The sequence below is a fragment of the Suncus etruscus genome, chromosome 9 (assembly GCF_024139225.1).
Source record: "Suncus etruscus isolate mSunEtr1 chromosome 9, mSunEtr1.pri.cur, whole genome shotgun sequence".
Classification (NCBI taxonomy): Eukaryota; Metazoa; Chordata; class Mammalia; order Eulipotyphla; family Soricidae; genus Suncus; species Suncus etruscus.
The window spans coordinates 115,730,085-115,743,436 of NC_064856.1; the positions used below are offsets into that span (position 1 = coordinate 115,730,085).

General features: G+C 52.2%; 1 protein-coding gene across 1 annotated transcript; it reads right to left on the bottom strand.

Annotated features, from left to right (window-relative positions):
• Positions 1-2,643: 2,643 nt before the first annotated feature.
• On the bottom strand, positions 2,644-3,943 carry LOC126018856 (interferon-induced transmembrane protein 3-like). The gene is made up of 2 exons (XM_049780950.1): positions 3,650-3,943; positions 2,644-3,018 (listed from the first exon to the last, which is right to left on the bottom strand). The coding sequence occupies exons 1-2, from the start codon at positions 3,896-3,898 to the stop codon at positions 2,830-2,832; spliced, it is 438 nt and encodes a 145-aa protein (XP_049636907.1). The 5' UTR covers positions 3,899-3,943; the 3' UTR covers positions 2,644-2,829.
• Between the last annotated feature and the right edge of the window lie 9,409 nt (positions 3,944-13,352).

Below are 13,352 nucleotides of genomic sequence, written 5' to 3' on the forward strand. Positions count from 1 at the left end.
TACCTCGGGCACTCAGACCTGATGGTCTCTGGGCCCTGGGTAACGGGGAGAGTGGAGCTGGGACACCCCACGTGCATTTATGAACCCATCACACACAGAGCCGAGCTCCTTCTGGGGACAGAGGAGTGGCTGACACTCCTGGAACCACGGAGACCTCACGGGGCTGGGCTCGATCTGCTCAGCAGGCAGGAGAGAGCCCTGTGACTGGTTGGGATCCCAGTTTGGGCTGCCTTGTTATGATGGGGACCAGGAAGCTGAGTCGTGGACTGTGGGCCTGGGCTTTGTGAGCCTGCCATTTCTGTTCTTATTTTATTGTTTGTTTGTTTATGGGCCATACCTGGTGGCACTCAGGGGTTACTCCTGGCTCTGCACTCATTCCTGGCAGGCTTGGGGGACCCTATAGGATGCTGGGGATTGAACCCAGGTCAGCACGAGCAAGAAAAATGCCCTCACAGCTGTGGTAATCCTGCCCCCCCCCCCTTAAGGATTTCATGGGGATCCTTAGCCTGCAAGTCCGGGTAGGGACAGTGTTGGGCCAGGGACAGTGACTGTTTGCATGGGGTTACGCACCAGGCCTGGAGGCTGAATGTTCTCAAGCCACACAGGATGAGCCACTCCGGGTAGGACTGCTTTTTTGTTTTGTTTTGTTTTGTTTTTCAGGCCACACCGTTTGATGCTCAGGGGTTACTCCTGGCTAAGCGCTCAGAAATCGCCCCTGACTTGGGGAGACCATATGAGACACCGGGGGATTGAACCGCGGTCTTTCCTTGGCTAGCGCTTGCAAGGCAGACACCTTACCTCTAGCGCCACCTCGCCAGCCCCGTGGGACTGTTGAATCTGTCTTCGCATGGGGGTAACTGTGCAGTCTGGGGTCCTCAATCCCAGGTCCTCACCTGGAACCCCACCCCACCTCACCCCATCCTGCCTGCCCACTGTAGAAGCTGCACCACCACCAGACTGTCTTCAGGGTCTTGTCCGCATGCCAAGTGGAGGTACCTCTATATTAGGAGGTGTGGATGAAGGAAAAGCTTCCTGAGGGCTTGGCCACCAGGGTTGACAGTGCCCAGTGCCAGAGCCTGGCAGTGCCCATCTAGCACCCATACACCAGGCTGTTGGAATAACCAGGTTTTCATTCTATTCAGGATAATTCTTCTTTGCTGGTGCTTATCACTCATTGGATGGAAGCACCTTTGTGGGTTTTTTTGGGGGTTGGGGTGGGCCACACCCAGCAGTGCTGAGAGGTTACTCCTGGCTCTGCGCTCAGAAGTCACTCCTGGCAGGCTCAGAGGACCAGATGGGATACTGGGAACTGAACCCAGGTCTGTCCAGGGTCAGCAGCATGCAAGGCAACGCCCTACCTCTGTGCTATCACTTGGGTTCCATCACTCATCGCTTGAAGCACCTTTTCAGCTGGTCCCTTACCCTACCTGTTCTCCACCAAAGGGTTATGGGCCTTTGCTTCCCAATAAAGACCTGAGGTCCCCGGGAGAAGCTGCTTTCAGTTTTTTTCCACAGCTGGGTGACTGCCTGCTGGTATCTTTTGCTAGCAGCAGAAGGCTTGTGGCGGAATTTTCCCGAATCTGTCTTCTTCCCTTCAATCTGTGTAGACCATTTCCTGTATCAGAGCTGCTTTCAGACCCGAGTCTCCCCAGTCCCTTGGGGTTGGAGCATGAGGCTCCCACTTACCCCATCCACCAGGCAGATGGTGTCCATCTGGTGCCCCGAGTCATGCCCAGGAGAAGGCACCTATCTTGGGGATAGGCAAGGATCTGGGCCAACACCCTTTTAGGACCTTAAGTTGCAAAGAGGGCCCTTGACCCAGACCTCTGAGCACACAGACCACTGTGCTACCCTCCAGGGCAGGACGGCCCTAGACTGGCTGTACCATCCCCAGCACGAACAGACCCCGCTTTTTCTCCAGCAGTGGGAGGTGCCCCCCCAGTTCCTTTCCATTTCTCCATGTGTCTCCTCAGAGTACATGACCTGAATTTCACTGAGCTGTGAGGAAGAACAGGTCTGCTCACTCGGACAGTGAGAGTGAGGTGAACAGTCAAACTGGGCTGTGCCGACCCCATGGCACCCCTAGAATTCACTTTGCAAAACAAATCCAACACAGACTCCACCCGTGTCCACCTGGCTGATTGAGGGTCCCCCCACAGTGCCCGAGGTCCTAGTGCCAGACACTCCTTGTGGGCAACTTGTCAGTGGTTCCCTGGCAGGGGAGGCATCTTCCTTCCTCTCAGGGTGTCCCACTCAGGCCAGGTGATGCTCAGCTTGGCCTCAGGGTCTTCCCCCTACTGACCACTCTGTCCCTTCCTATCTGCCCACTGGACAGACTGTTCCCAAGACACACACACCAGGGCTGGGCTAAGTCTGGCACTGATGGACAGGGCTGTTGTACCCAGGAACAAGGGGCCTGGCTGCCTCAGAGGCTCCCCGTGGACCCAGCCGAGACCAGGCAGGGCCTTCAGCCTCACTCAGAGACAATCTCAGACTCCGGAGAGGAGGAACCTGCACCAGGAGCCTGGTCCAGGTGCTCCGGGAGGACCCAGAAACCAGCCAGGCCTGACCCCGGCCCGGGCAGGTGGGTCCGTGTCAGGGCAGCGTTGCAGGGAAGCCACATCCAGGGACCACCACACAGTATCACTGCCGGAATCTTTATTGACATGGTGCTGAGGCTTTGTCTGCAGAAGCTGTTGAACAGAGACTGGGATGGGGGTTGCACGTGTTTGTGTGTGCATGCAAGCTTGTGTGTGCATGTGTGTGTTTGGGGCAGGCTCCAGCCCACATTGCAGGGCGTTGGGGTGGGCTTCAGGCACTGGTAAGCTTCTACAAGAAGAGTTTATCCCTGTTCGCTCTGGAAACTTCATACAAGAAGAGGCAGAGAAACACCAACCCAATGATGAGCCCGATGTTGAAGAGGAGGCCCAGAATCAGGGCGCTGATGTTCAGGCACTTGGCGGTAGACGCGTAGCTCTGGGCTCCAGTCAAGTCACCCACCATCTTCCTGTCCCTAGACTGGAAGAGGGGTGAGGGGTTGTGGCAGGTCCTGCTAACCCCTGCAGCCCAAGCGGGACAGGAGGCCTGCTGCCTCCCTCTGGCCAGTCTCTGCCCAGTCTCTGCCCTGAACTCTGCCCCTGGGGAAGGACCAGGCTCCCTCCCCTCCTTCTGCCTGTCGCGTTCCTCTCCTGTGCTCAAAGGACAAGGCCACCTCAGGGCCCACACACGTGTCCACACAAACATGTGGGCCTGAGGAGACGCACAGAAATGACTGTCGCTCTTTCACTCATTCCCTAGCTCTCTGCTCAGCTACTCAGTCGTTCCCTCTCGCGCTGATAAGGTCGCTCACTCAAGCCTTCCCCCTTCGCACATTCCTTGGTTCACTCAACCCTCCTTCACTCACTCACTCACTGAGTCTTGCATTCAGTCACTCATTTATTCACTCACTCAGTCACTCACTAACTCACTCAGTCACTCACTCTCGGCCACTCACTTTCACTCCCTCCCTCCCTCCCTCACTCACTCACTCACTCCCTCCCTCATTCTCTCCCTCAGTCACACACCGTCTCTCCCATCACAGGTCCGGGACCCCCCACTCTGTTTTGCAGTCTCTTTGGGGGGCATCCCCACACCAGCGCCTGCCCCTCACCTTCACGGAGTAGGCGAAAGCCACGAAGCCCAGGCAGCAGAAGTTGAAGAACATCGCGTTGAACAGAGACCAGACGATGTGGTCGGGCACCGAGACCTCGGGCTGCATGTTGACCACGGTGGAGGTCACATGCGCTGGGCCTTGGGGAGCCCCCAGCTCTCCGATCTCGTACTCCTCCTTGCGCAGGGCATAGCTGGGCGGGGGCCCGGTGCTAGGTCCGGCGAGGAAGGGCTGTGATGCCTGGCTCATGCTTCCCTAGAGGTGCCGAGGTGCTCAGTGTGGCGCAGAGGTGGTCCCCAAAGTTGTCTCTGAGAGATTCTCGGTTGTTCCTTTCTCTACTTTCAACTTAGTTTCGTTTTCCCCTCTGTTGTATTTTCCGGGAATTTAGGGTTGTAAATGAGCTGAATCTGGGTGGGGAGGGGGGGGGGGCAAGCATAAAGCATCATATTACACTGGGTTGGGGCGGGGCCTGGCCCGAACAGTTTCCTGCCCCAGGCTGAAGTTGGATGGTCTCAGCCGAACCCTCCTTCACGCAGGGGTGAGGATGGGCCCTGGGGTGCAGCACTGTTACCACTCCGGTTCTTCTACAGGCCTGAGGGAACGTCCTGGCGACCGGTGATGAAGACCAAAAGCAAAGGAGAGGAGAAATGGGAAGCCTGTCCCTAGCTGAAGACACTATTTATTGTTCTAGTGTCCCAGGGAGTTCAGCCTAACCGCTCTCGGATTACCTGGTGGGCAGGACAGGAATCTTAGGTTTTTGGGTTTTTTTTGGAGCCACACCTGGTGACGCTCAGGGGTTACTCCTGGCATTGCACTCAGAAATCGCTCCTGGCAGGCTGGGGGACCCTATGGGATGCGAGGAATCGAGGGTCAATCCCGTCAAGGCAAATGCCCTACCACTGTGCTACTGCCCCGGCCCAGGTTCCTCCATTTCTGTCTTCCTGTTCTGTCCTTTCCCGTCTCCTGAATATGCATGTTTCTGAACTCAGTCCTGTGGGTCTCTTGCTCAGTTTTAACATCTTGGAGCAAAAACATGAGCTTCTCTACCCCTCCACGGTCAAAGACCCCAGGACCACCGTGTGTCCCAGGGATCACAGAGGGGCATGTGGGAGACAGGAGGCTCCAGGCCTCTGGCTCTGTTGTCCACCAGCCAGGCAGCCCCTCGGCCATCACTCATCCTCCCACTGGGTACTGTGTGAAGGTGTAGCCTGCAGGGTCGTCTTGGTAGGTGGGCTCAGCCCCCATGGGCACAGTGTTCACTTCTCCCACTCACATCGGCACTGTCCCTGCCGCCAGGCTTCTCCCCTCCGAGGAGGCAAAGGGTCTTTGGTTCAGGCTGACATGCTAAAAGGAGCCACAGAGGTCCTGCCCTGCCTCAGCGTCCCTGGGGACTTACCTCTCCCCTTGCCCTCACCCTGCATCCGCTCTGGGCTTCCTGCACATGATGGGGTTCTGCTGCCTCTGCCTCTTCCTTGGGGTCCCACATGGGCCCCAGCAGTTGGCTCCTCTAGCTTCCTCCTCTCGGGACTCCCCTACAACCGATCACATACACAGCACACTCAAGACAAGGAAGCTGACAAGGGCAGGGTCAGGCTGCAGGGGCTGCCAAGCAGAAGGTCAGCGGCAAAAGGAGGAGGACTGAACCCCAAGTTCTTTCTTGCCTGTGGTGCGTGTGTGGACACTCCCCTAGGATGCCCTGGTTCCAGGACACACGGGTGTGCCGCTTCTCAGCAGTGAGTGAGTGGAGCTGCTTTTCTCAGATTTGTGCCTCAAGAGCCAACTTCCATCCTCCACTTGTGTTCGGGACCGAGGATGTTGGCACTCCATTCTCTCAGCTGATGACTGGGAAATAATGGGACTCAGCTGATGACCAGAGACACTTCATTCCATTCCAACAATGCTTCTATAGGACAAAAGGAACTAGGATTTGTGCAGGGTGGCAGGACCCATAGCAGAAGCACGTAGGGTAGGTGAGGCACCAGGGAGATGGTAAGCATGAACATTGGCGCTTAGGAATGTCTCAGGATCAACACAGGGTTGAAAGTTTAACCAGAGCCTTCTGTGAGGGAGGAGGAACAGCCTGGAGTCAAGCCTGAGAGTGACCACTGTTGGAGAGGCCTTTGGATTGGTCCTCACATTGCTTTCTAATTAGAAGTCTCTCAAGTGGTTCCTTTGCTTTTTTTGTTAAAAAGATGTTTCCCCATTGCCTCCTCATCTGGCTTTTCCCCTCCCCTTGGGGGTGGGCTTTGTTTATCCCAATAAAGGCTGCTTTGCAGGCCCAGAGGAGAGGCTGCCATCTTGGCTCATGGTTCCACGTGGTGCAGAGACTAGACTACCTTGTGAATGACCAGCTTGCGGTGTGAGTTTCTGGGTTGCTCTTCCTTCCCAACTGTGTGTGGATTATTTCCTGTGTCGAAGTTGCCACCTGATCTGCCTTTCTTGTCCTACCTGGACAGGGGGCATGGGAATCCCTCTCCTTCTCTGGGGGTTGTGTAACATACAACCCACCATTCAGCAACCACAGATCGTGGGGGGACAGCACCCCTCTTTGTACTGTCCTTACCCATTACTGGGAGTGGTGTCTCTAAAGCATTCAACCTCAAAGAAAATCCCCAGAGCAGTTGTTCTACGGGGATCCTTCTGCAGGTAGTTTGGGTACAGCGTCACAGGGGGGTTCTAACAGTATTTTGTTTTTGTTTTTTGTTTTTTTTTTTGGGGGGGGGGTCACACCCGGCAGCGTTCAGGTGTTACTCCTGGCTTTATGCTCAGAAATTGCTCCTGGCAGGCTCAGGGGACCATATGAGATGCCGGGATTCGAACAACTGTCCCGCATGCAAGGCAAACGCTTTACCTCCATGCTATCTCTCCAGCCCCTCTAACAGTATTTCAACATCCTCTGAGTGGTTCCCATGTGCCCTCCTGTCAGAATCGCCAAAAAGGAAATGTGCTGTTGGTTCTTGTTTGTTGTATGTCACTGCTTCCTTACAACACTGGTCTGTGCCTGTCACTCTCCAGTCACAGCATTGATGCCAGCAAAAATAACTTTTCTTAACACGGTGCCTCCTCCCTTGTGGCCTCTTGTCCTCTCCCTTTTGTGTTTCTAGAACCCAAAACCTCCTCCCACCTAGAACCAAGGTGAAAGCAGAGCCGTGTTTGTGGCAGTACTGCTTCTCTGTTTCTTCTTCAACCATGTCCCAGTTTTTTCCCAGTTGAGCTGGGTGGACGTTTGAATTGCTTCCCAGTCAGATTCCAGGTAGCTCCTTGTAGTGTTCTTGTGTTGACAAAGACCTCGTGGGTCCTACTTCTGAGGGGAACGTGGCTCATTGGTAGAGAAACTTCTGGCTGCTTCCAGATGTATCCCAGGAGCAGTGAGATGGCCCGAGGTGCTGCACAATGGACAGGTTTTATGTGTGTCTTGATCAGGCAAAAGGATGCCAAGAGCTGAGCACCTCATTTGGATGTGTGTTTCTCAGCCGAGTGACGATGATCATGTCTTCATTCACCTAAAACACAACTTGGGTTGGATTCCTTGGAGAAATGTGAGGCCCTTTTGTGGGGCCCTAGGTTCTGAACAGGGGGGTCACCATTTTTTTTTGTTTGGTTTTGGGGTCACACCCAGCAGAACTCAGGGATTACTCCTGGCTCTATGCTCAGAAATCGCTCCAGGCAGGCTCGGGGGACCACATGGGATGCCCGGATTTGAACCACTACCTCCATGCTATCTCTCCGGCCCCAGGGGTCACCATTTGTAAAGGACCACATGTTGTAGACCACATAGGCTTCTCCTTCTCAAACCTAAGTTTCCCTTAACATGGCCCCAAGCTACTTGGCCACAGCAAGTAGTCTATCTGGAAAGGACTGAGGGAGCTGTAGGAAGGTTCTAGACAAGTCAAACGCCTTTTTTTGTTTGGTTTGGTTTTGGTTTTCGGTTTTTGGATCACTGTTGCAAATCAGCCCCTAATGAGGTTGACTGATGGAAGGATGGAGGATGAGGCCTTTCTCCTCCAGCTCGGACCACGCATCTGTTACCCTGTTCAGCCAGCAGTTCTGAGGTGAATGCAGCGGGAAGAAAGCCAACAGGCAGTCAGGCTTCCGAAGAAAACAGCTCCTTATTCCGACAAGAGGTCAAAGCCAAAAGGCCTAAGAATAGGCCCCAGGAAAAAAGCCCCTCGCCTTCCACAGACCCTTGCTTTTATGCCCCAGAATCAGGTACCACCCAATGGTGAGAGCAGAATCAGGTACCACCCTAGGGTGGGAGCAGAATGCCAGGTCCCACCCTAGGGTAGGGTGCAATCACCTATCAGGGTAGGGTCAGTAACATAATAATCCCATTGAAATGTTTACATACACAACAGGTCACACCCAGTGGCACTCAGGGGTTACTCCTGGCTCTGCGCTCAGAAATCACTCCTGGCGAGGTCGGAGAGATGGCTTGGAGGTAAGGCATTTGCCTGGCATGCAGAAGGTCGGTGGTTCGAACCCCGGCATCCCATATGGTCCCCTGAGCCTGTCATAGGATGCTGGTTTTTGATCCACTGTCCTTCCTGGATCGGTTGCGTGCAAGGCAAATGCCCTACCGCTTTGCTATCTCTCCGGCCCACAGTCAAAGGTCTTAAAAATCACCATAAGCTATAACCTCCCTTCTCATTTCCTCCCTACAGAAACTGGCTTGGACCTTGGCAGAGGTCACCTCCTCTCTGGAAGGCGGCCCTGGCTAGCCAGTTTGGGACTAGTGCCTGATGGAATTAAGTCTTGCTTTGCTCTATTCAATTGTGCAGTCTTGTCCTTTGACTCCAGACCCTCACACTTTGCCTATTATTGGTGTATTGATGGTGCTCCTGCCCTATTGGCTCTCTTTAGGATGAGGTTGTCTTTTACGATTGTGCTGTATTTCATTTGCTTGAGTGTTTGTTTCGTTTCATTTTGGTTTTCGATTTTGGACCACACCTGGCAGGGCTCAAGGTTTACTCCAAGCCCTGGTCTCAGGGATCACTTCTTGTGGTGTTTGAGGGACCAGAAGGGATGCCTGAGATCAAAGCTGGGTCAGTCATGTGCAAGTTCCGTGACCTCTGCTTGTTTGTTTTTCTTTTGAGCCACACTCGGTGTGCTCAGAACTTATTCCTGGTTCTGTTGTGAGGGATCACTCCTGGAGATTGGGTGGTGTTGATGTAATGGTAATTGGACTTGGACACGCCCTTTGGACATGCCCCCATACCTTCAAGTGTTGGGGTTGGGGATCAGTCCCCCTGTCTCGAGAGGCGTCTCAAGCGTTTCAAAGAGAGTCAGAAGCCATGCAAATTTGCAAAGGGTGATTTATTTTCTGGTGCAGGGTGACACGAGGGTCAGTGTCCAGTGATGAACTCCAGAGCAAAGACCCTGAGCCATCACTTAAGTAGTGTTTTTATAGAGCACTTTTCCAAAGGGACAGCATATGGGCACGGAAGTAGTGTTTCGTTGTTACATATTACTTAGGAATACAGCACAACTCAGTTAAAAAGAAAGAGATACCGTATTTGCTGGCGTATAAGACGACCCCCTAATTTTGCAGTTAAAACATAGGTTTAGGCCAATATTCGCTGTAAAAGACAGAACGTTCCTGTGCTGCAACTGTATGGACCACAGTGAGCCAATCGCAACAAGCAAAGGTTCAAAGGTTCTACTGTCATAGACTTCCTCTCTGACTCTGGCCCATCTGAGCAGGCTTTTGACAGTGTAGATTAGGGTCCAGAACAGTGTCTAATTTGCATGCATCAAAAGCCTGCTTGGATTGGCTGAGTCAGAGAGGCGGTCCGAGCAGCCTGGCAGTGACTGGTGCAGGATCAAGTTGAAAAATTCGTTTCGTGGCAATATCCAGATGATTTTCTTTTAGTGGCATATTGAGATGTTTTTCGGGATATACTTGGCATATAAGACGACTCCCGATTTTCGGTTGACTTTTTTTCATTTCAAAAGTCGTCTTAAACGCTGGCAAATACAGTATTTAGCAAACAAAGAAACAATAGTTAAAACCTAACAGACCACCACTAAAAGTTACAAGAGAGACAATTGCTAAAACTTAACAGACCCCCACTAAAAGTTACATTTTTATCCTACAGAAAAATATTAAATTTAAGGTTACGGCCCGGAGAGATAGCACAGCGGCGTTTGCCTTGCAAGCAGCTGATCCAGGACCACAGGTGGTTGGTTCAAATCCCGGTGTCCCATATGGTCCCCCGTGCCTGCCAGGGGTGATTTCTGAGCGTAGAGCCAGAAATAACCCCTGAGCATTGCTGGGTGTGACCCAAAAACCAAAAAAAAAAAAAAAAAAGTAACCTTAAATTGTAAATTTAAATGTAACCTTAAATGGCAGGCTCGGGGGACCATATGGGATGCCGGGATTTGAACCAGCGACCTTCCGCATGTAAGGCAAACGCCTTACCACTCCACTGTGCTATCTCTCCAAGGTTACATTTTTTTACCTTAAAGGCTGGTAGTGCGGGGGTGGCCGCCTTACTAAAAGTTTTGCAAGCAAAGATAACAGAAAGCATGAGCAAATTGGGCGGATACTGCCCTCCTTAAGTAGACCCAGGTTCTTATCTCTTTTCGCCAATGCTAGCCTGTGGCTCTGAAGGTCACAAACAGGACACTGTAAGCTTAGGGAGACTTCAAACTTAAACTATACGCATTTACAAAAAGCAAAAACTTCTTGTCCCTTTCCTAAGTAGATAAAGGAAATTTTGACAATTGAAGGGGGAGGCCCAAGGAAAAGATCAGAGTAGAGCCTGCTGGCCTGTAGGGGGTCTGAGATAAAGCACTGGCGAGATGCTGCTCGCTCGGTATCTATCCCTCATTTCTTGAACCTGGATCTGCAGGCCTCCTCTGGCGGGTTAATGAATCTCTTTCTCCCTCCCCCCCTTCCCTCCCTCTCTCCCTGCAACAGCAAACTTCAGACTTCAGGCTGGAATAAAGGACACTTAGTTCCTACCTCTTTCTCCCTGGGTGGACACCTCACTCTACCCAGCAGCTAATTGTAGCCTTGCAGCCTTGCAACTAACTGGAGTAATTCGCACTGGGATCAGATCTGATTTGGCCCTATGTAAGACAAGTATTCTACCTGCTGTACTCTCCCTCCAGCCTTCTAAATTTTTTTTGTTTGATTATTTTAACTATTCCAGGTATCACCTACTAGTCTGAACACCTGCAGACTTTTCTCCTGTCTCCTACTTAGTTCTTTTCATTGTTGCTGTTTGTTTTTTTTTTTTTTTTTGGGGGGGGGGGCACACCTGGCAGCACTCAGCGGTTACTCCTGGCTCTATGCTCAGAAATCACTCCGGCAGGGGCCGGAGTGGTGGTGCAAGCAGTAAGGCCCCTGCCTTGAGCTTGCTAGCCTAGGAAGGACCTCGGTTCAATCCCTTGGCGTCCCATATGGTCCTCCAAGGTAGGAGCGACTTCTGAGTGCATAGCCAGGAGTAACTCCTGAGCATCACTGGGTATGGCCCAAAAACAAAATAAAAGAAGAAGAGAGAGAGAGAGAGGAAGGAAGGAAGGAAGGAAGGAAGGAAGGGAGGGAGGGAGGGGAGGGAGGGAGGGAGGGAGGGAGGGGAGGGAGGGAGGGAGGGGAGGGAGGGAGGGAGGGAGGGAGGGAGGGAGGGAGGGAGAAGAAATCACTCCTGTCGTGCTCCAGGGACCATATGAGATGTGGGTGATCGAACTCAGGTTTGGAAAATAAAAATACACAGTAGTGAGAACACCCCAGGCACCATATTTCTAAATCCCAATTAGTCGAGTCTGAAGAAGTAAGGGTAGCAGCTAAGAAATAATCAAGCCAGTCAGAAAAGGATGGACATGGTGTCCATTTGTCTCGTCCTACCTCCCTGAACCAAAAAGCCAGAACTGCCCCCCCCCCTTAAATTTAAATCAGTTCCCAATGCCAGGAGGGAGAAGGTCCAGTAATCCAGGTAGACTTTCACAAACCAAAAGAGAGATTTACAGGAAAGAGGAAAATGGGGAATGCCTTGGTTGGGGTTGATTGCTGGGTGTCAGCTTACATGGGTTGGTCCCTGGATCTTGAGCGAGGCAAACACCTTGCCACCTGTGCTCACTCCAGCCCCGTAGGTAAGACTGTTCATTCAAACCATGGCAACAAACATTCCTTTTAAATTCTAGTCAAATGGGGCCAAAGAGATAGCTTGGAGGTAGGGCGTTTGCCTTGCATGCAGAAGGACGGTGGTTCAAATCCCGACATCCCATGTGGCCCCCCCGAACCTGCCAGGAGCGATTTCTGAGCGTCGAACCAGGAGGAACCCCTGGGCGCTGCCAGGTGGACCCTCCCCCCCCAAATAAATTCTAGTCAAACAACTACAGTCCTCACATATTTGCGTCAGTTTCGGATGATCCTCAAATAAATGCTCTGCTTTGACTTCACGAGTTCCCAATCAGTCCCTTGCTCTCTCCAACTCCGGGCAAAAGCTTTGATGGAGAGGAGGCAGACCGAACATGAAAGTGCATTGCGTGTGCTGCACTGCAGGGCTTGGCCTCAGGCTTTGCTAGTTTCTGGGTTCTGCTCGAAGCAGCCGCTGGGTCAGCATGTCCCAGGACACACTGGTGCAGACTCTCTTCACCTGAGTCTAAAAACCCTTGGTTCTAGCTCTCAGGAGGAGTGTTGGGTCCATCAGGAGCTCTGGGCCTGGAAGCCTGAGCTTTCCTGTGGGTGTCTCTAGGAGTGTGTGTTCACCCAGGAGCGTAGGTGGCACGTGTGTGCACAGAGGCAGGGAGAGTGAATATGCAACGTGAGAGCGATTGTAAATGGGAGTCTCGAGAGCATGCATAGTAGACGTTGTTACCCCTCCCCAATGCCATATGCTCATCTCACCTGGATGGTGAGACCCACTCACAGCTGGGAGGGCTCCGTGGTTAGTAATTAGGCCCTCCAATATCACAGTATTCACGACTATTCACTTACCGAATAATCGCAATAAAATCGCGATATTTGAAGGCCAGCCTCGGGCCACAAAATGTTGCACGGAGGGCCACGAGTTTGAGACCCCTGCGTTTAGATTCATATACACAGAAGAGTAAAAGGTGGTATTTCTTGTATAAGAGTCTATAAGTTCAGTGTTGATTTTTATGAGTGTATCAGTTTTTGTTTTTTTTTTTTTTTTTTTTATCTGCGAGTTTGACGTCATCTGTTCTCAGGCAGTCTCCAGTAGTTAGTTATCTGTCAACAGGAGTTTCCAGGATGTCTGCTTTCTGGTCTCTTTTGGTTGTCACAGGATGGGGGATTGAGCAGCTGAAATCTGCAGAGGGTTGAGTCGCTGATTCTGCAAGCGGATCCTTTCTCTGTCCAGGCGGAGACTCAGTCCAGGACTCTGTCCAGGGGGGCCAGATAGTTCCTGCGTTCTACCTGAAAAACTGGAAACTTAAGCTTCTTGTCTTAAACCCATTGCTGTTCAGGGAATCCTAGGCACTCTCCCCATTCCCTTTTCATCTGACTTTTTCCCCTTCCCTGAGGGGGTTGGGACCTAGTTTTTGTTTTTTTGGTTTTTGGGTCACACCCAGCAGCGCTCAGAGGTTACTCCTGGCTCTATGCTCAGAAATCACTCCTGGCAGGCTCCGGGACCATATGGGATTGCCGGGATTTGAACCACTGTCCTGCGTTTAAGGCAAACACCTTACCACTGTGCTATCTCTCTGGCCCCAGAACCTAGTTTTTTTTTAATCTCAA